General features: G+C 31.9%; 3 protein-coding genes across 3 annotated transcripts; all 3 read left to right on the top strand.

The window, feature by feature from the left end:
- Positions 1-5,252: 5,252 nt before the first annotated feature.
- Phum_PHUM363570 (uncharacterized protein) lies at positions 5,253-8,766 on the top strand (the record flags this gene model as incomplete). The annotated part of the gene is made up of 6 exons (XM_002428069.1): positions 5,253-5,948; positions 6,928-7,118; positions 7,334-7,515; positions 7,862-8,046; positions 8,144-8,292; positions 8,700-8,766. 6 exons carry the CDS (start codon positions 5,253-5,255, stop codon positions 8,764-8,766), a joined length of 1,470 nt encoding a protein of 489 aa, XP_002428114.1.
- Positions 8,767-14,646: 5,880 nt separating this feature from the next.
- Phum_PHUM363560 (uncharacterized protein) lies at positions 14,647-17,309 on the top strand (the record flags this gene model as incomplete). The annotated part of the gene is made up of 3 exons (XM_002428068.1): positions 14,647-15,278; positions 15,378-15,591; positions 16,419-17,309. 3 exons carry the CDS (start codon positions 14,647-14,649, stop codon positions 17,307-17,309), a joined length of 1,737 nt encoding a protein of 578 aa, XP_002428113.1.
- Positions 17,310-20,123: 2,814 nt separating this feature from the next.
- Positions 20,124-21,291, top strand: Phum_PHUM363550 (down syndrome critical region protein, putative; the record flags this gene model as incomplete). The annotated part of the gene is made up of 4 exons (XM_002428067.1): positions 20,124-20,180; positions 20,259-20,889; positions 20,984-21,109; positions 21,209-21,291. The coding sequence occupies 4 exons, from the start codon at positions 20,124-20,126 to the stop codon at positions 21,289-21,291; spliced, it is 897 nt and encodes a 298-aa protein (XP_002428112.1).
- Positions 21,292-21,884: the final 593 nt, after the last annotated feature.

Below are 21,884 nucleotides of genomic sequence, written 5' to 3'. Positions count from 1 at the left end.
ATTATTATTATTTATTTATTTATTTATTTATTATTTTCCATTACGTGCGAACGGACGTGATTGTTTCGTCAAAGGGATTATTTAAATTTTTTTTTTTAATGTATTCTCCAAATGGGAATTTGCATAAAAACAATTTTATATGACATAAATAGATAATTACACTTTTCGTTTTTATCATTTTACTTAAAAATTATTATTATTATTATTATTATTATTATTATTATTATTATGTCTTTCTTAATTGATTGTTATTTTTTTTTTTTTTTTAACTTGTCGCCAGATAATAATTATTATTATTTTTTTTTTTTTCAAAAAAAAAAAAAAAAATATTGTTCGTATTCATGGTCGTTAACGCGTGTAATTATCGGAAAAAAAAATTATTGAAAAAAAAAAATATTTAAATTATTTTTGTTTTTGTCGTGGCAGGAAGGAGTGAACGAATGAGCAACAAATCGATCGATTGTTTTTTACGGCAACGTCACGTTTTTCGAAATTTAACCAACAAAAAAAATTTAAATTTTTGTTATTTTTATCTTTTTTTCCGTCGTGGCAGGAGTGAACGTTTGGGCAACAAGTCGATCGATTGTTCTTAATGGCAACGTCACGCGATTTTTCACAAAAAAATGAAAATTTATTATTCGTACATGTAAATTATATTCGATTTTTTTTTTTTTTTTTTTGTTTTACACCTTTTACTTACGTCATCAAAAACGATTTTTTTACATTAATAATAATAATGATGATGATAATAAGGAAACAATAAATGTAATTATTAATATTATTATTACCATTATATTTGACATATGTGAGGTGACGAGACGACGTCGACGACGACAACGACGACGTTTTATTCGGGTTTTATTAAGGGCAAATATTTAATTGCGAAATTAAAAAAAAAGAAATTAATATTTTTCTAAATCCTCCTTAATCCCGATTAATCCCCCATTTTTTTTTTTCGTCGCGCACTTACGTACACGTAGACAATTTTTCGAAAAAACATTTTATGCGAAAATTCCAAATTTAAAGCGAAACCATTTTTTTTTTCCTTTCGTCTCGAAATTTTTTTTTTTTTTTGCAAAAGCTAAACATAAGTTTTTATTAATCGATAATTTTAAATTAAAAATCAATAAGTTCAATAATTTATTTTATTTTTATCAATAAGAAGAAGAAGAAGAAAAAGAGAACTTTCTGCTCCGTTTTCATTGAACCAAATAAAATAACGAAATATTTGAAAAATTTATTTTAATAATAATAATAATAATAATAATGATAATAATAATAATGATAATAATAAACATAATCAATATTCATTCACGAAATATTTATTTATTTATTATTTAATGGCGGACTTTTTAAATTTTTTTTTTTTTTTGAAAATTGTATTTATGCGTACTTTAAAGAGTGTTCGTTCGAATCGATAATGATAATAATAATAATAATAATAATAATAATAATAATAATAATAATAATAATAATAATAATAATTTAATATTATTTTATTAGTTCTGGTCGTATATAACAACAACAACAACAAACTACTACTTTTAACTTTTAATGAGTACCTACCGACTAGTATCGATTACACTATAAAAAAAAAAATAATTGTAATTTTATATCATAAATTATTATTATTATTATTATTATTATTATTATTATTATTATTATCACTAACTAATTTTAATTAATTTATTTATTTAGTTAATTTATTAATTTATTTTTGTGTCTTCATTAGTTAAAATCCCGTCGATAAATTTAAACGTTCGATTTAATTTTTCTCGAAAATCGATTTTAATCTAATCGATTTTTTAATATGACGTGTAAGGAAAAAATTTTTTAGTTTTTGACATTTTAAACGGAAATGTTTTTTATTGTATCATCATCATCATCATCATCACTATTATTATTATTATTATTATTATTATTATTATTATTATTACCATTTTCCCTAGCGAGATCAATAATTGATTTTTATTTTCGTTTAGTTTGGTTTGCTCCTTTGTTTTTTTATAAAATTATTTTTTAATATGCTGTAACGTTGTGTCTCTTTTATTATTATTATTATTATTATTATTATTATTATTATTATTATTACTACTACTACTACTACTACTACTACAATTATTATTATTGTTATTACTAAAATTATCATTATTATTATTATTTTTTCAATAACGAATCGCACGTTCTTTCTCTCCTCCCTTCGCGATTTTTCTCTTTTTATTTATAAAATAAAAATTATTATTATTATCAATATGGTTACCGATCGTCGGACGGTTTGAAAGTGGAAAATAGAAAAATATATCGAAATGAAATTTTTCGTTTAATATCGATTAATCGAAATGATTTTTATATCGACGAAATCGAAAGTTAATAAAACCCACGTATGAAAAAACTCGAAAAAATCGTTAAAAAAAGTTTAAAAAAATTTAAAGAAGGCGTCGTTATGAAAGCGACGATTAAATCGATTTCGATTTCGATTATTCGATATCTCTTTAATAATAATTAAATTAAATTTTAATTTATTTAAAAAAAAAATTCAAGTTTCTTACCTAATAATATTATTATTAATATCGGATTAGCCGTGGACGGAAATTTTTTTTTTTTTTTATTTCGTACGAGCGAGTAATCGACCGATTAAGAAAAGAAAAAAAAAAAAATCGGTGAAAGTTACACACGTTTGTCACACATATCGACAACGTGTCATTAAATTAATAATAATTAATTTTTTCTTCTTTTTTACGAAAAATTTAAATCGAAAAAAATCGATTCGATGGATCGATCGATCGATCGATCGATGAAAAAAAAAATGACCGACGGGTGGTTGCATTGATTTTTTTTTCGTTTTGTTTATTGCAACGTGTAATTAGATTATCTTATTTCTTCTTCTTCTTCTTCTTGTTTTACTCTGTGAAAGTAACTTTCGAAAATTTTTGAAAAGGTCAAAAGGTTAATACAAAATTATCGGGCTTTCTAAAGAATTACAATCGATCATTATTTTTGTATTATTATTTCGATATCGAATAATCGATAATCGATTTAAATATCGAAACGTTTTAAATTCCATTAATTCGAATTCGTTTCCGAAAAAATTTTAATTCGTTTTTTTTTTTTCTAATTAAAAAAAATTACGCGGCTTTACACAAACGATTCATCATTAAATCAAGGGGAGGGAGGAGGGGTATGAGGGAGGGATGAAAAAGCGCGAAAAATAATCTGATGCCACGTTTTTGATATTTCAAACGTTAAAAAATATTTTCTTGCTCGTTTTTCCGTTCCCGAAATTTACTGTTTAAAAGAGGAGAGGAGGAATTTTTATTCCCCCTAAAACCAACGTGATAATAATATAATAATAATAATAATAATAATAATAATAATAATAATAATAATAATAATCATTTTCTCTTTTTCCTTCTTCCCTTTTCTCCCTTTTTATTCCTACTTTCATCAAGGTGAAAAAATGTTGTGTGAAAAAGTCAAAAAAAAAAAAAAAAAATCGTATCATTATTATGATTACTGTTAGAAATTTTCCAGTTTTTTTTTTTCTACGAATTATTATTATTATTATTTTCGAATCGATTATCGAAATATTTGTCTCGATCGAGATATTGAGAAATTTATTTAAATAAATCAAATGAGGGATCGAAACAAGGATTTTCCGATTTGATTTTCCATTTCGTTCCTTTTTCTTTTTTTTTAGAAACCATTTTAATGTTATTACGCAATGGAAATGAGATCAAAGGAAATTTAAAAAAAAAAAAAAAGTTTCGATTTAACGAAATGATTGAACGAGAATAATAATAATAATAGTAGTAGTAATGATGATGATGATGATGATGATGATGATGATAAAGGAACAATTACGTGTTTTTCGGTGTTTTTATTTTATTTTATTTTTTTTTTTTCTCTTCTGCTGTCGTCGTCGTCGTCATCATCATCATCATCATCGTCGGCGGCGGCGGCGACGACGACGACGACGACGACGACGATGATAAGATTGAAAGCCAATAACATTTGAATTAGGTTATCGACCTTTTCTCTCTCTCTCTCCTTCTCTCTCACACTTTTTTTTTTTTATATTTATTTTCTTTCTCTTTTTTTTAGAAAAAAAAAAAAAAAGATTTTTTTTTTTTTAATTTCTTTTCAGTTTGTTTACTACTCAGAAAAATTTCTTGTTCAGTCTCTATATATCACTAATTACATATTTAAAGTACAAATGTTTTTTTTTTCTCTTGAAAATTGTGCCATGTTGTTTTCCGACATGTTGTTGTTGTTGTTGTTGTGAGTCATTCCTGTTATCTTGTCTAATTATTTGAATGAGAACTATCGTACCAGTTGGAAAATTACTGTCGACGATAAATAGGCTTTCTTGTTTTTCAACATCAACATCAACAACAACAACAACAACACTCGTCGGATGTGTGACCTTTTTTTTTTTTTTCTTCTTTCCTTTTTATTTTTCTTCTCTCTCTCTCTCTCTCTCTTTCACTCGTTTTCTTTTATTTTATTTTCCCCTCTCTTTCGTTTTTCCCATTTCGTTTGAGTGCGTGTGTGCGTATGTGTGTGCGTTTGCATGTGCGTGTGCGTATTTTTAGTTTTTAACAGTTTTGAATGTCGTACGAACGCGTCTCCGTTTTCATTTTCATCGATTTGTTAACACACACAAAAAAAAAAGTTTCACGTTTCTTTTATTTTTATTTCATATACGTTACACGTTTCGCGCGCGCGTGTGTGTGCTGTTGCTGTTGCAAATTACACGTGATTGATTGATTGATTGATTGATTGATTGACTGACTGACTGATTGACCGACTGACGAATTTTTTACAAATTCACAGCTGTTGTCTTTATTATTATTATTATTTTTTTTTCTTATTACTTACGTTCATTTTTTTTTTAAAATTTCTAATCGTACTTTAAGTAATATTATTATTATTTTTCGTTTGTTCGTTTGTTTGTTTGTTTGTTTGCTCCCGATTCAAAGGTAATTATTAATTAATTGTTTTTTTTTGTTACAAAAGGTTTTGAGAAAAGTATTTTGGTATTTTTTTTAGTTTTTTCAAATTTTTTCATTTTAATCAGTTGTAGTGATCGCAATACTCGAAAAGTAATAATAATAATAATAATAATAATGATAATAATAATAATAAGAAATTTAAATAGATTTAACCGCGTCATAGTTTGTAAAAAAAAAACCAGTCAAACTAGAATTTTCAGATCAGAATTTAATTTTGAATTTTTTTTTTTTTTTTTTTTCATGACGTTTTTCACGGATTCAGTTCCTACAATGAAGTACGCCAACCTACCTGGTTCAGTTTCATTAAAATTAAATAGGAAAATAATTCGAAGTGCCAACCACAGCAACAACAACAACAACAGCAAGAAAAATTCAGAGAATCTCAAAAGATTCGACGATTCATCCGATCCGAGCGAATTATCCAGCGATTCGGGACTCGGTTTAGATCATCAATCCGAAGTACAATTAGCAACGAGAAGTAGTTTGCCATATTCAACAAACAACAACAACAACAACAACAACAACAACCTTAATAACATTAATAATAATAATATAAATATAAATAATAAAAGTTTGTGGTCCGGTTTCGGAGAGCCCGACGCGAAAAGGAAAAAATACTACAATAATACGGAAATCGAACCGGACGACATTAATGACGAATTTTGTTTTCCCGATATTCTAAGGCCGAAAAGTGAAAACGATTCGGGTGACGATTATACGAAGGGTAAATTATTATTAAGTATGCCTGGAAGAGGGAGAGGACACCCGGGAACTTCAGTGACATTAGCAACGCCTTTAAGCACAACGAGCAGAGATGGTAAAACCCAATTGATAATCGTTTGTCAACCCGAACAACAGCACAGGGCGAGGTATCAAACGGAAGGAAGTAGGGGAGCGGTAAAAGATCGAACGGGAAACGGTTTCCCAGTCGTAAAAGTAAGTTTCGATTATCATTATTATTATTATTATTATTATTATTATTATTATTATTATTATTATTATTATTATTACTATTATTATTACGTAATCAAAATTCACCTTGTTTTTTGTATTTATCTTTCGTCACGTGTTGGCCACGTTGAAAAATAAAATTTTGTTTTTTTTTTTTGTTTTTTTTTTTTTTCCCGAAATTAAAATAATTACATCAATAATAATAATAATAATAATAATAATAATAATAATAATAATAATAATAATAATAATAATAATAATAATAAGAATTGGGTCAATCGCTGATTATGATTGTGAAAATAAATAAATTTTTTGAAGTATCTAAAAAAAAAAAATGGGGACCGCGATATCTTAAATCAAAACAATTTTCCAAGAAAACTTGTTAACCTTTCGAAAGCCTAGACAGATAAATTTGTTTATCATTTTTTAAAGCCGAAGCTTTTTTTTTTTTTTTTTTTTTTATTTAAAAAAGAAAGAGAGAGAGAGAGAGAGAAGACATTTGTCCTCAAACGTTTCTTTTGTTGGGAAAGGGGATTACGGAAAAAAAAAACCGGATTCGGGGAGAGAGAGAGAGAGAGGGAAAGGGAAGAATATGAATTGATAACAAATAAAAATAAAGAACGTTTTATTTATTGATATGGGAACAAACGTGCAAACGTACAAACGGACAAACATGTATACAACCACGGATTTTTTTTTTCTATAAAGAATTAACCGTTTGTTTGTTTTTTTTTTTGGGAAATCTTTTCAATTTAAATTTTATTAAAAATTTTCTTACAAAATTGTTTGTTACCCCTCATTTTCTCTCTCTCTCTAATTAAAACAAACGACAAACATTTTTTTTGTTTGTTTTCGATTGATTAAAAACAAACATTAAAGAGAAAATTTCAAATTCATTCAATGATAATAAAAAAAAAAAAAAGCGAAAGAGCATTCGTTTGTAACGTTTTTTTTTTTTCTACAGTTGGCAGGTTACAACAAGCCGACAACATTACAAATATTCATAGGTACAGACGTGGGACGAGTAACGCCTCACATGTTTTATCAAGCTTGCAGAGTTTCTGGAAAAAATTCAACTCCATGCGTCGAAAGGAAAATCGACGGGACCGTCGTCATCGAAGTTGATTTAGATCCATCCAAAGATATGGTAATCACGTATGTGTCTTTCAAACTATTAGTTTTATTTATTAATCATCATTATTATCATCACCGTCACCATCATCATCATCATCACCGTCATCAACAACTTGTTATCATTTAATTTCCCCCCCTCCTTGTTTGTTTACTTTGGAATCATAAAAATTAATATCCCCCTTTGGCAAAAATTATTATTATTATTATTATTATTATTATTATTTGTTTAAAAAAAGATGCGATTGCGTTGGAATATTGAAAGAGAGAAACGTGGATGTCGAACACAGATTTCCAGATCAAACCGGAACTCGAAATAAGAAAAAATCAACGAGGTGTCGAATGGTTTTCAGGACGACAATAACAAACACTGAAGGTTTAACGGAAGTACTGCAAGTTTGTTCGCAGCCCATTGTTTGCAGTGAGTACATATAAACAAGTTTATTTTCTCTCTCTCTCTCTCTCGTCTTGTGACACGTTCCCCTTTTTTTCCTGCATACTATAAATAATTACCCCGTTTTCATCACTAGGACACGATAATTATGTCAATTATACGTTTATTTAATTTTACCCATTAAAAAAAAAAAGAAAGAAAAAATTTTCCTAATTAATAAATTTTTTTAATTACTATCATCATCATCATCGTCGTCGTCGTGGCAGTAGTCAAAAAACACTCCGTTTAAAATAATAATAATTATCGTTAATAAATCAAAATCGAAAGTGTTATGTATGTTTTAATTTTTTTTTTTTTTTTTATTTCCCGTCAGCTCAACCTCCCGGTGTTCCAGAAATCTGTAAGAAATCTCTGACGTCATGTCCGGTTACCGGAGGAGCCGAATTGTTCATATTGGGAAAAAATTTTTTAAAAGACACGAAAGTTATTTTTCAACAAGCGGAAGTTCATCCCCCGTGGGAAGAAACCGTTTTGCCCGACAAGGAATTTTTACAACAGGTACGCGATAAAAATCAATAATAATGATAAGGTTTTTTTTTATAATAATAATAATAATAATAATAATAGTTTTTGTTTTTCTTGATTTTTTTTCCAGACACATTTGATTTGCGTCGTTCCCCCTTACAGGACTCCAGACATTATGGATCCCGTCACGGTGAAAATATTCATAACGTCCAGCGGTAAAGCAAGCGATCCTCACACGTTTATTTACCTTCCAGCGGGCAGTCCGATCGTTCCGTGTAAGTACCACGATTTTTTTTTCTTTTTCCACGACTTTTTGCCTTTTTTTATTTATTTACGTATGCCGAGAAATCGTCTGCCGTCGTCTGGAATTTTTGATGATTTCATTAATTAAAAACACATTTGTTCCTTACTTATTGACATCACCTCGGGTCATTCGATAATCACTCTGACAACAAAATTAAAAAAAAAAAAAATGTTTGTTTGTTTGTTTGTTTGTTTTGTTTTTGTTTTTCTTCCTTTCGATTCGTTTCGTCAAACGATTAATTGTTTTGATTCTTTGTTTTTGTTTTATTCCCTTTGTGAAATTCAAATGTCCCTCCTTCTCTCTTTCTCTCTTTCCTTCTCTCTTTCTCTTTTTCTTTCTCTCCTTCTTTCCCTCTCTCTCCCTCTTTCTCCTTTTTAAGTAGTCCTACTAATTTGTCAAGAAATGCTTCTACTGAGTTAATAGTTAGTGTTCAAACGTTTATTCCATAAAAATTTTTCACAATGTCGATCAATGATGATGATGATAATAGTAATAATAATAATAATAATTTTTCTTTTCGATTTTTCAGCGTTGGTGGTTTCGTCTTCTTCGTGTTCCTCGTACCTGCCGTCGCCTTTATCGCAAGGTGAGTTTTTCTTTTTTTTTACCATTTTAACCAAAAAAAAAAAAAAAAAAATTTGTTTCTTTCATTTAGGAAGGTCATCGGTCAAATTATTTATAATTAATTTATATATAAATATTTATTACACACACATACACGCGCGTGCGTGCGCGCGCACGCGCACACGTGCGTTTATATAATAATAATTATATATATATATTTATGCCTGAAGCCAAAAAAATTTTTTTTTTTTTTTTTTTTTTTTTTTTTTTTGGCTGATTAATAATTGTTAATTTTTTATTCACTTATTTTTTTTTCTTTCTTCAATTATTTATTTATTTAATTATTACTTATTTTCTACTACTACTACTATTATTATTATTATTTATTTATTTATTTATTTATTTTTCTCTTATTTGTATTATTGATCAATCATTATTATAAATGCAATGGGAATCAATTAATTTAATATTTTCGTGGCTTTGACTCATTAATTAAATATTAAGGAAGAGAAATTTTTAAACGTTGCCAAATTTTCGTTTTTTTTTTTTTTTATAAGCGTTGCCGAATTTATATTTATTTATTTTCTTATCGATAAAAGCGAAATGTTAATAATAATAATAATAATTTTATTTTTTAGTTTTTGTTGTTGTTTGATTGTTGCAACGCTATGTTCGAAAAAAAAATTAATAATAATAATAATAATAATAATAATGAAACAAATTTAATAATATTATTATTATTATCAAACGGGTTTCGAAGCGATTGATTGAATGATTGATTGATTGATTGAAGGGTGAAATTGAAACAGTTTTAATGTTGTTTAAAGAAAAATGTCTTCTTCCATTTATTCTATAATTTTTTCTTTATTAATTATAAAATAATAATAATAATAATTGTTTTATTTGAAAATCGTAAAAGAACACAAAACCGTTAATAAATTTGCTAATATTATTATTATTATTTTCACTTTTAAACAGGATAAACTTCAAAATACTTGTCGGAGGTTTTTTTTTTTTTTTTTTTTTTTTAGGCATTTATTTCAGGTTTCTATCTGATTTTTATTAGGGATAAATTCTCACATTTCTTTGGTGCTGTTTATAGTATTTTTCAAAGAATGTGGGCCGTCCCACATAGCGTAGATTTCCTGGATGGTTTCTTCAAATTTTCTTTCATTGAGTGTGGCACGGCTCCCAGTACCCCCCGAGTACTGGGTACTAAAGTACTCAGTACTCGGGGGGTACTCTAGTACCGGGTACTCCTTTTTTCGTTCCCCACATCCTGGCTATTTAATTTCCAAAATTTTTACATTTCAGCCTTGGACCGCTTCTTTGGCTCTCGGAAATTTTTTTTCACCGGTACGGGGACTTCAATTAGCTTACGCCATTTGTCGGAATTACGCTTCTCAGGATGATATCCGGTTTGTTGGCTGGCACATTTTTGTCATTGAGGATTTTTTTTGATCGTGGAGAACTGTGAATGGATCTGCTGCTGTTGTAAACGGGCTTGGAATGCGGTTGTAAGACTCCTTGGGTAATCCATCAATTCCAGTGGAGATTTTGAGAAATTTTATCGTTCTTCTCTAGTATAGGACAATCGAAAATTAAGAAGTGGTCGACGGTTTCCGACTGAGATTGGCAAATTGGGCACACGTCACGGCACACGTCATCTTGGGGCACTTTCAGGATTGTCTTCTCATAGTCATGGATCCGCAAGTGTTGGTCTTGAGCAGCTGTAATAAACGCTTCCTTTTCAATCGTAGGTTTCCCACGCTTCAGCCAATTGTGGGTGCTTTTCTTATTAAAAGAAGAGCATCCACAATTGGCTGAAGCGTTCAATCCTTTCAAATGTTGTCCATGCATCTTTTTCTCTTCCCCCTTGCCCTTTAATTTCTTCTGAGATTCCGCTTTACCCAATTGTGCGTGTTCTTCTTATTAGTAAAAAGAACACGCACAATTGGCTGAAGTGTTCAATCTTCTTCTTCTTCTAATGTTGACCATATTACTTTTCCTGTTCCCACTTGCCCCTTTAATTTCTTCTGCATTAATTTGGGCAAAGCCCAATCTCAGAAGAAATTATTATAAGTACCCATTCTTCCCATTCTTCCTAGTCTTCCTATTCATCCGACTCTTCCCATTCTTCCTAGTCTTCCTATTCATCCGACTCTTCCCATTCTTCCCTTTCTTCCTCTCATCCTCATCCTCACCCTCTTCCTCTCATCCTCACCCTCTTCCTCTCATCCTCATCCTCATCCTCATCCTCATCCTCACCCTCTTCCTCTCATCCTCACCCTCTTCCTCTCATCCTCACCCTCTTCCTCTCATCCTCACCCTCTTCCTCTCATCCTCACCCTCTTCCTCTCATCCTCACCCTCTTCCTCTCATCCTCACCCTCTTCCTCTCATCCTCACCCTCTTCCTCTCATCCTCACCCTCTTCCTCTCATCCTCACCCTCTTCCTCTCATCCTCACCCTCTTCCTCTCATCCTCACCCTCTTCCTCTCATCCTCACCCTCTTCCTCTCATCCTCATCCTCTTCCTCTCATCCTCACCCTCTTCCTCTCATCCTCACCCTCTTCCTCTCATCCTCACCCTCTTCCTCTCATCCTCACCCTCTTCCTCTCATCCTCACCCTCTTTCTCTCTCTCTCTCTCTCTCTCTCTCTCTCTCTCTCTCTCTCTCTCTCTCTCTCTCTCTCTCTCTCTCTCTCTCTCTCCTCTCTCCTCTCTCCTCTCTCCTCTCTCTCTCTCTCCTCTCTCTCTCTCTCTCTCCTCTCTCCTCTCTCCTCTCTCCTCTCTCCTCTCTCCTCTCTCCTCTCTCCTCTCTCCTCTCTCCTCTCTCCTCTCTCCTCTCTCCTCTCTCCTCTCTCCTCTCTCCTCTCTCCTCTCTCCTCTCTCCTCTCTCCTCTCTCCTCTCTCCTCTCTCCTCTCTCCTCTCTCCTCTCTCCTCTCTCCTCTCTCCTCTCTCCTCTCTCCTCTCTCCTCTCTCCTCTCTCCTCTCTCCTCTCTCCTCTCTCCTCTCTCCTCTCTCCTCTCTCCTCTCTCCTCTCTCCTCTCTCCTCTCTCCTCTCTCCTCTCTCCTCTTTTACTTTTCTTCTCTCTTCTTTTACTTTTCTTCTCTCTTCTCTCTTCTTCTTCTATTACTTTTCTTCTCTCTTCTCTCTTCTCTCTTCTTCTTCTATTACTTTTCTTCTCTCTTCTTTTACTTTTCTTCTCTCTTCTCTCTTCTTCTTCTATTACTTTTCTTCTCTCTTCTTTTACTTTTCTTCTCTCTTCTTTTACTTTTCTTCTCTCTTCTCTCTTCTTCTTCTATTACTTTTCTTCTCTCTTCTCTCTTCTTCTTCTATTACTTTTCTTCTCTCTTCTCTCTTCTTCTTCTATTACTTTTCTTCTCGCTTCTCTCTTCTTCTTCTATTACTTTTCTTCTCGCTTCTCTCTTCTTCTTCTATTACTTTTCTTCTCGCTTCTCTCTTCTTCTTCTTCTCTTCCTCCCTTTCTATTTTTCTCTTTCTTTTATTTCTTCCATTTCGTTTTCTTCGTTTTTCTTTATTATTTGCCTTACTTTTTCGAGAACTTTTTTTTTCGTGATCTTCTCCTCCATTACCACTTCTTGGGCTAAGATTAGGTGCTGTTGATGAGATTCCATGTATTCTCCCATCTCCGATCCCGATTGGCGTTCTGGTTCTCCTCTTCTATTTGGCGTAGTCCTCTTTTTCCATCTTTCCTCCTGATAGTTAATATTTTTCTTGTTCTTCGGTCCAGGTACGTGATTTCTTCTTTCGTCCAGTCTACGAGTCCAAAACTGTTTTCTATTATTGGAACTCCTAATGTGCCGATGACGTTTATCTTCTTTCTTCCATTGAGTTCCATTGAGTAATATAAGCCTCAATCTTCTTAAGATATTCTTTCTTCAGTCGAGTTTTAATTTCTTCGTTTGCTATTCCAAAATTTTCTTCGATTCCGAGGTATTTGTATTTTGATCCGGGGGATTCACTTCTTTAATAAACTCCTCTTCAAAGTCTTCTGTATGTTGATCCGAGGGATTCACTTCTTTAATATTCTCCTCTTCAAAGTCTTCTGTATGTTGGTCCGGGGGATTCACTTCTTTAATAAACTCCTCTTCAAAGTCTTCTGTATGTTGATCCGAGGGATTCACTTCTTTAATATTCTCCTCTTCAAAGTCTTCTGTATGTTGGTCCGGGGGATTCACTTCTTTAATAAATTCCTCTTCAGAATCTTCTACGTGTTCCTTCTTCTTTAACATTCCTCTGACTTTAGCACATTTTTCCAAATCAAATTTCATGTTGGCGTGAGAGGAGAAAGTTTGTACCGTCCTTAAAATTTTCTTAATTTCTTCTTCACTCTTCCATGTACAGGATATGAATGATTGTCCTCCTTCCTGACGTTAATTCAAAGTCTTGATCCTTCATTAACTTCTGGAATTAAACTTATACAAAAGTGTAGAGCGGCGACAGTGAATCCCCATGGAAAATTCTTCTTTTTATAAATATTTTCCTACAAGAGTATTTTTCCACTTCCAGTTGGCTGCACCAAATTTTCTTCTTCTCTTTTGTTTTCCAATGTTCATTTAATCAATTTATTTATTAATAAAATTTCTTTGTGATGGTAATAAAATGTTTTATTTTTTTTCCAAGTGTCCTCCATAAATCTTCTCTGCGATAATATCCGTTATTATGCATTTTCGGCAACACAAGTAATAGGGGTGGGGGGCCTCCATCGACTTGAACTTTTGTCCTGTTGTTTGTCCCTTTGATAAATCACTTATTAATGGAGTGCGGTGTCCTTAATTTTTCTTTCTGGATCCATTTTGATGTCCTCGAGTTGTTTTCTTTCTTCTTTCCCCAAAATTATATTTGTCGTAACTACCCCTGCAGCATATGCGTCTTCATTAAGAGCTGTCGAATCCGGTTCATTCGCACTCTTCCAATAGTAAAAATTTTTCTTTTTTTTTTTTCGTTTGGTGACGTAGAGAGATTTCCGGTTTTCCAATAGAGATGCCCCTTCAATTTATTTTAAGTTTAAGTTGTTGTTGTTGTTGTGGTTGTAGCTGTTGTTGCTGTTGTTGATACTTTTCCTAAAACAAAAAAAAAAAAAAAATTAATTAATTAATTTTTAATAAACATTTTTTTTTTATTTAGTGATTTTCTTTTCTCGAAATCATTATTTTTTCACACTTGTTTGTTTGTTTGTTTATTTTGTCTGTTTGTTTCGCTTCGAAAACTCGATAATAAAGCAAAAAAAAAAAAAAGAAAAAGTTTGTATTTTGTATTTTATCATTTTTTTAAAAAAAAAATTTGATTCCCATTGTAAAAAAAAAAATTTTGTAATAATTTTTTTTCTGTTTGTTAAATTTGTGATTTAAACAAATGTGATAATTAAAAAAAAAAAAAAATTATTATTATTATTATTATTATTATTATTTTTATATGATTTTTATTTTTTGTAAAAAAAAAAAAAAAAAATAAGGAAACGAAACAATCGTAGTCCCTACAACAATCAGTGTTCAACCTGAGCGATTTTCTGAGGGGAAAAAAAAAAAAAAACGAGTAGTAGAGATGACGACACTCACTTTCTGTCATCATCATGAGGATAATGTGATGGTGTCACAGAATCTCGGAAATCGTGAGGGTTACGAGCTATAAAGTAATATGGAAAAAATTTAATTTTAGCTTTTGTTAACGGAAACCGAGTGTTTGCCAAGTCGAGTAACGTTCCAACGGTTTTGCCGACAACCTCCTCTTCGCCTCTAATGAAGCCTCCGTCGACGATGAAGCCAAGTTATTTCGATGCCATAAAAAAGGATTCTATTCATTCTATGTCTCTCATGTGGCCTCAAACGACGAAACAGGCGTCCGTCGTAGAAGAGGAAAAGATGATGCCTCCGCCGCCCGCTTTGATTCCCATATCTCGTCGTTCCTCCGCGTCTACTATGATTATGCCCGACGGCGAGGCGGAATTAAAAATCGAAATAATTGACGATGTCGGTCAGCATAATAAGCAGCACGATCAGCAGCAGAGTTCTTTGTCGCCGTCCGATGTTCAGGGTGTGGATTTGAGTATGAAAACTCCTTTGCTGCGACATTTGGTTGATATACCGCCCGTTTCGGTAGGGTCGCTTGGAATAGATAAATATTTTCCCAAAGGTGACTCCCGTCCCGCCCAAAAATCGTCTTACGTGTACGTGTCCGATCAAGAGGAGAGGCATCAGTTTTTGGATGAGGATCTTCTTCGTCCGCCATCCGCTAAAATCCCATCGCTAGAATTTTCTGTTCAAAATCCCGATTTGTCCGCGGCGTTTCCCAGAGGTTCGACGCAATGCGTTACCCCGAATTCGACCGTCATTCATTCGTCGTCTGGACTCAGTGAGTCTTCCCAACCCGGGTTTGAGACGTCTTCTTCTTCTTCCGCATCTTCTTCTTCTCACGGTCGCAATGAGACTTTCACCGGGAATTCTTCTTTACCCGAACCTTCTTCCATGAGCGATAATAATTCCGTGAGCGATTACGATGCTTATCCCAGAGTTCGAATATCGAGCATGTCACAAAATTACAATCATTCAAATTCGTACAATGAATCCAGATCCATTGTCATGAGGGTTTATAATTCCGAACTTTCTCCCATGGTACTTTCTAATGACTGCTCTATCGACAATGCTATGTCCTCGGTGGTCAAGCAAGCTGTTCGCGATATGGAGGTGAGTATTCAATTTAATTTAGTAGTCTACACACATACACACACACACACACGCTCAACAATACCCCCGCCGGTCCGAAAAAATCGGGTAAGTAAAACTAATTTGGCACTAATATTTCTTCTTTTGGTAAAAGTAAAAAAAAAAATTATAAAAAAAAAACAAGTTAACTCGGTTGTGCTTATAATATTTGTCTCGGCCATCTTCTGGATCAATTCATCAATAATATCAAGAACGGAACGAGTGAGAGAGAGAGAGAGAGAGAAAGAACGAGAGAAAAAGATGTAGAAAATAAAACTCTTCAGAGGACAAGAGTAATGGAATCCGTTTTTAAATTTTGGAGGGAAATTTTTAATATGACGTCATTAGATTTTTTTCCCCCAAAAAAAAAAATTTGAAAACGGATTTTTTGTTGCACGACACAAACAACATTAATTAACAACAACCATCTTATACATACATACATACATACATAATACATGCACACAAACACACACACACACACACACGTGTATACATCGTTTTCTTTGGGCCTTTGAACACACACGTGCATACGATAAGGCGTCTAATGAAAACCTTGTTTATTATTATTATTTTTTCATTTTTTTTTTTTTTTTTCATTTGAAGCGTGGGAATCGGTGGTTCTATTTCACCTATTCATTCATGTGGTTATTATATAGTTTAAAAAAAAGTGTACCTTCCATATCGACGGTAGTAAAGCATATCCTCACTTTAACGCAAGCGAATAAATAGCGATTATTGTGGGCGAAACACGACGAAACGGTTTTTATTAATAAAATTTTTTTTTCTTTCCCCTTTTTTTTTTCCAGTCCGCATTTTACTGCCAAGCCACGACGCCCGCCACGAGTTCCGTGACTCAAGTCACGAGTAATAATTCATCGGGTGGTTTGAATTCATTGGTGTGCCCGGACTTGATAGCACCCACTCAGCAAACGAGGAATCTGGACGATTTTGTCAATTGCGCTGCCGAGTCCCACATCAGTCCGAGGAACGACTCGTTCATGGAACCCAATCCGATGTCGCAGTCGCAGTCTCAGTCGCAGTCGCAATCGCAGTCATCCTCCGAGAAAAATCCAACGACGGAAAACACGTTCGGATCGAGATATCACATCGATTCTCATAATTTGCTATCCGAAGCAACGGAAATGGTGGCAGACGTGTCGAAAGAAAATCAACAGGGAGCCAACGAAATGTTGCTCGATCGCGGTAGTACGAACGCGACTTTCGACAGTTTGGTTTCGTCCGTAACGACGCAAATATTGTCGGGTACGGATAAAATAAACGATGTCACGTCGGGCTCTTCTTGTTTGAATACCCTCATGAGAGCATCGTCGAATTCTAGTCCCGCCACCCACGTTCAAACCCCATCCATGTCGTTTTCCCCGACGAGAGATGAAGACAAACCGTCGGCTTTGATTTCGCCGGGTAGTCAACCACGTTCGCCGAAAGATCCGTCGTACGGTTCTAAAACCGACGATGCCAATACCGACATGGGATCGCGAATGAAATCCTCCGCTTCGACGGCGGTACCACCTTTACCCGTTAAAAACATGACGGAAACGGCTCAGAAAATAGGAGATATGATTGTGCCCGGAGGACCCCCTCCTCCTCTCACCGGAATGGTACCCCAAGAAATGGTCAAAATGACGGACAACGATTTGATAAGTTACATCAATCCGAGCTGTTTCGATCAAGGTTAGTTTACTTTTTACATTTAAACAAAATTCAAACTTACGACCGGAAACAGACGTTCTACCGGAAATCCCTCCTTTATTAAATCTACTCTAATTTACCACTATTGACCCATTACCGGGTGAAGGAAAAGTTTCACGACCACAAAAATTAACAAAAAAAAAAAAAAACGATCACGACGACGACGACGACGACGTGGGCTCGGTTAACTCTAACGCGCGCGTCAGGAGCGTATCAAGTCACTATTTCAAGCCTCGTTAAAAAATTATTAAAAAATAAATAATAATAATAATATTTTTTTTCGCCGAGCATGAAATTAACAAATTTCCCCCTTTAACTCTACCATTATAAATCCCATCGATCAATCAATAATAATAATAATAATAATAATAATAATAATAATAATAATAATAATACAATATAATCATTATTAACCACGGGTATATATATATATAATAAATCAAATGATTTGATTAAAAAAAAATTGACGATCGAGTTTTTTAATTTCAGCCATGTTTTTTTTTTTTTTTTTTTTTTTTTTTTTTCCCGTTAAACGGGAACGAAACAAAATTGGAAGGGGCCCGGGGGAAATTTATTTTTTTAATATGAAAAAAAATATTTCTTTGACCGAACCGGAAGATTTTTTTTTTTTTTTTTTTTTTTTTTTAAACAAAGTGATATCGAACCTTAATCGAAAACAATCAATCAATCAATCAATCAATCATCATCACCACCACCACCAACAACACCGTAATCCCCGTCAAATCGAAAAAAAAAAAAAATTTTTTTTTGAAATATCGATCTCATTGATGATTGGCGAAAACGTCGCCATATTAAAAGGCAAACAAACGTTGATGATGATGATGATGATTATGACAATGACGACAGTGACCGCAATAATGTTTATGATAATAATAATAATAATAATAATAATAATAATAATAATAATAATAATAATTGTGCCGCGTTTTTCCCTTTTTGAAATAAAAAAAAAAAAAAAAAAAAAAAACTAAATGTGATGAAATATATAGAGTAACGTCACACTGTTTTTGTTCCAGTGTGAGAGAGAGAGAGAGATAAAGTGCCGTGTATATAAATATATATGTAAAAAGTCTCTCTCTCTCGGGGGGAAAAAAAAGAAAAGGAAAGATCGTCCAACGTGCTCACGAATAATGGAACATTGTTAAATCTCAGGTGTTGTTGTTGTTGTAATACGTTCAAAAGAGCCTCTCGAAACAAGCAAACAAACAAACAAACAAAAGTTTGTTGAGTGAAAAAAAATAATGATACGTAATTAAATCGCGTTTTTAAAAATAATGCGGAAAACTTTGATCGACATTTTCTTCATACGAACGAGTAAAATAAAAAAAAATATATATATTTGTACATACCTGTGTGCCTGCGTGCCTGAGTGCTTCCGTGAGTGCGTGAGTGCGTAAAATCAGTCGCGTCGTTTTTCTAGAAATAAAAAATTACATATAAATAAATAAATATATATATAAATAATTGAGTGTTAGTATTTATACATCACTTGTAAATATAACTTTATGTATAAAAATAATTATTACATTTACGTGCGTGCGTGCCTGCGTGCCTGCGCCGAACCTGTAAGCATATTTCGCGCGATAATAATAATAATTGATTATGAGGGATATGCCTTGCACGCACTTAAATGTATGATTATATCCAAAGGACTGTTTTATATAATAAAGTTTAATTTTTTTTGTTAGTTTATTAAATGAGATTTATATATAGTTATTATTATTATTATTTTTTTTCTTGAATTGTTGTTGTTGTCGTTGTTATTGTTGTTCGTTTGTTTGTGAGTTTTTTTTTTTTTTATTATTTAAATTGAGTCAGTCATTTATAAATATATATATATTTTTTTAATTTTTAAATTATTTATTATGAGAGAAAAGAGAGAAGAAGACAAAACAAAAGAAAAACAATAAAAATTGTCAAAAAGAGTATAAAGAAGAAGAAGAAGATTAAACAAGTGCCACATTATTTTAAAAGTTTATATATATATATATATATGAAATATTTATTTTTTTTTTTTTAATGAACGCGTGTAATTGTATTTATGTACGGAAATATATATACATATATGCGCGATTAATATATATGAAATCATATTTTAATAATAAAAAAAAAAAAGAAAAATAAATCGACGTTAAATTTAAATTATTGTTCAATTTACCTATTCACGGTTTTGATGAATTCATTTGCCATGTTCATGTTACATCCTGTTGCTTCTTTTCCTTGCCCGGCAAATACCAAATTAATTTAATAAAAAAAATTGATATTGATTGCGTTTTTAGATAAATAAACACAATCATTTTGTTTAACTCGAAATAAAGTTTAAATAAAACCGATCAAACAACAACGAACCAAATGAAATAATACACAAAATTAATAATTTATTGTGAGAAAATTTCAAGGTGTTTCTCCTTTCCTCGTTGATCCGTTAATGCCACACATGAGCACTATGCACTACAGCATCACTGCTGCCAACTTAAAAATTTTTTTACGTTGAGGTTGCAATGAAATGGCGGTCGGTTTTCATAATTTCGTTATGTCAAACGCACAAGTTTTATTCTCAAATTTTTTACACAAGCACAATTTGTTATTTGTTCATTAATTCATTGCTTATATCGTTACTGATATAAGTGAACTTTTAAATTATATAGTTTTTATTATTATTATTCGTTTCCATTTTCATTTCACAAAAAAACACAAAAAAAAACTTTAATCGCATCAAAACACACCACAAGCGTTACATTTCGCACTCCTATCGGCAATTTTGACAACTAAAATTAATCATGGCAATTGTTTTGGACATCAGACTTAAAAGAGTGAACAAAGTTTATCACGAAGGAGTCGGTATAATATAAAATTATTTTAAATTTTTAATTACAAAAGCGAACGGATTTAATAATTTTTAAGCTTATTTTTAGGATTTGGTCAGCGGATTAGTCGTAATTCAATCACCGTCTGATTTTAAACACGATGGCATAACATTGGTCGCCGAAGGAACCGTAAACCTTCAATTGAGTGCGAAAAATGTTGGGATATTGGAAGCGTTCTATCAATCGGTTAAACCGATACAAGTGGTTAATTGCACTCTGGACGTGGCAGCCTCTGGAAAGATTCCCGCTGGTAAAACCGAAATACCTTTTGAATTCACATTAACGCCAAGAACCAACAAAACCCTGTATGAAACATACCATGGAGTTTTTGTCAACATTCAATATCATTTGAGAGTCGATATGAAAAGGTCTTTCCTCGCTAAAGATCTTAGCAAAATGTGTGAATTCATTGTGGAATATCATCCGAACAAGTGTGAAAAAGCCAAACCACATCCCATATCGTTCACAATCACTCCTGACTCGCTTCAAAACGTTCGTAGGAAAAATAGCATTCCAAGATTTTTGATCAGAGGTAAATTAGACTCGACTGTTTGCAATTTAACAAAACCATTCACTGGAGAATTGATATTGGAACATTGTGAGCTACCAATCAAATCTGTTGAATTACAACTTGTCAGAGTTGAAACATGTGGCTGTGCCGAAGGTTATGCAAGAGATGGTAAATGAAACTTTCAATTAATTCTTAATCATTTTCCTTATTAAATATGGAAAGAAATCCTCGAGTTAACATTTTATGTTTCTCGATTTTACAGCCACCGAAATTCAAAACATCCAAATAGGAGAAGGTGATGTACCGACAAATATAGCCATACCTATTTACATGATTTTTCCAAGGTTGTTCACTTGTCCAACTTTAGATACAAATAATTTCAAAGTCGGTAAGTTAAATTTTAAAAAAATGGTGGTGGTAGTAGTAGTAGTAGTAATAATAATGATGATGATGATGATGATGATGGTGCTTTTTCTTTCCTTTCCAGAATTTGAAATCAACATAGTAATAATATTTCAAGATGATCATTTAATAACGGAAAATTTCCCAATCGTTTTAACAAGAGCATAAAAATTCTAATCCATCTACAACTATAAAATTCTCGATCAATTATTTATTTTGTTTTGTTTTTTTAAAATCAAAATGGCGCCCGGTTTAAAGCATTTTGATTGTTCTCTTTTGTGAAAAAAATTTATTTTCAAAAAAATTATTAATTAATTATTTTCCTTTAATCAAATCATAATTTTGTTATTTCTCTTTTTTTTCTTTGTTAAAAACCCTTAAAAATGGTGGAAAAAACGCATTCGGCTTTTTTCTTTTTTCAACTCAAGAAAAAAATTAATAATAATAATGATAATAATTGGAAAAGATCGAATGTAATTTTTCCGTGATGTATTAACACGACATGGACGCCATGTTTTTATTATAAATTTAGTCACGTGATTTTATTTGAAATATTTTTACTAATATTACGTGACTCGGTATTTTTTTTCGGTTCATTAATTTCAAAATGGCGTCACTATTAAAATTGTTCGTTAACCTTTTTCCTTTTTTTTTTTTTTACGAATGCCAAATAATCACGTGATTTTGTAAATAATATATATATATATATATATTTATTTAAAATATAATTGTAAATAAAGATTTTATGAATATTAAAAAAA

Source organism: Pediculus humanus, genomic scaffold (genome assembly GCF_000006295.1).
Source record: "Pediculus humanus corporis 1103172107781 genomic scaffold, whole genome shotgun sequence".
NCBI classification, from domain to species: Eukaryota; Metazoa; Arthropoda; class Insecta; order Psocodea; family Pediculidae; genus Pediculus; species Pediculus humanus.
Note: the sequence above shows the minus strand (reverse complement) of the source record. Positions and strands in the feature narration are given on the sequence as shown.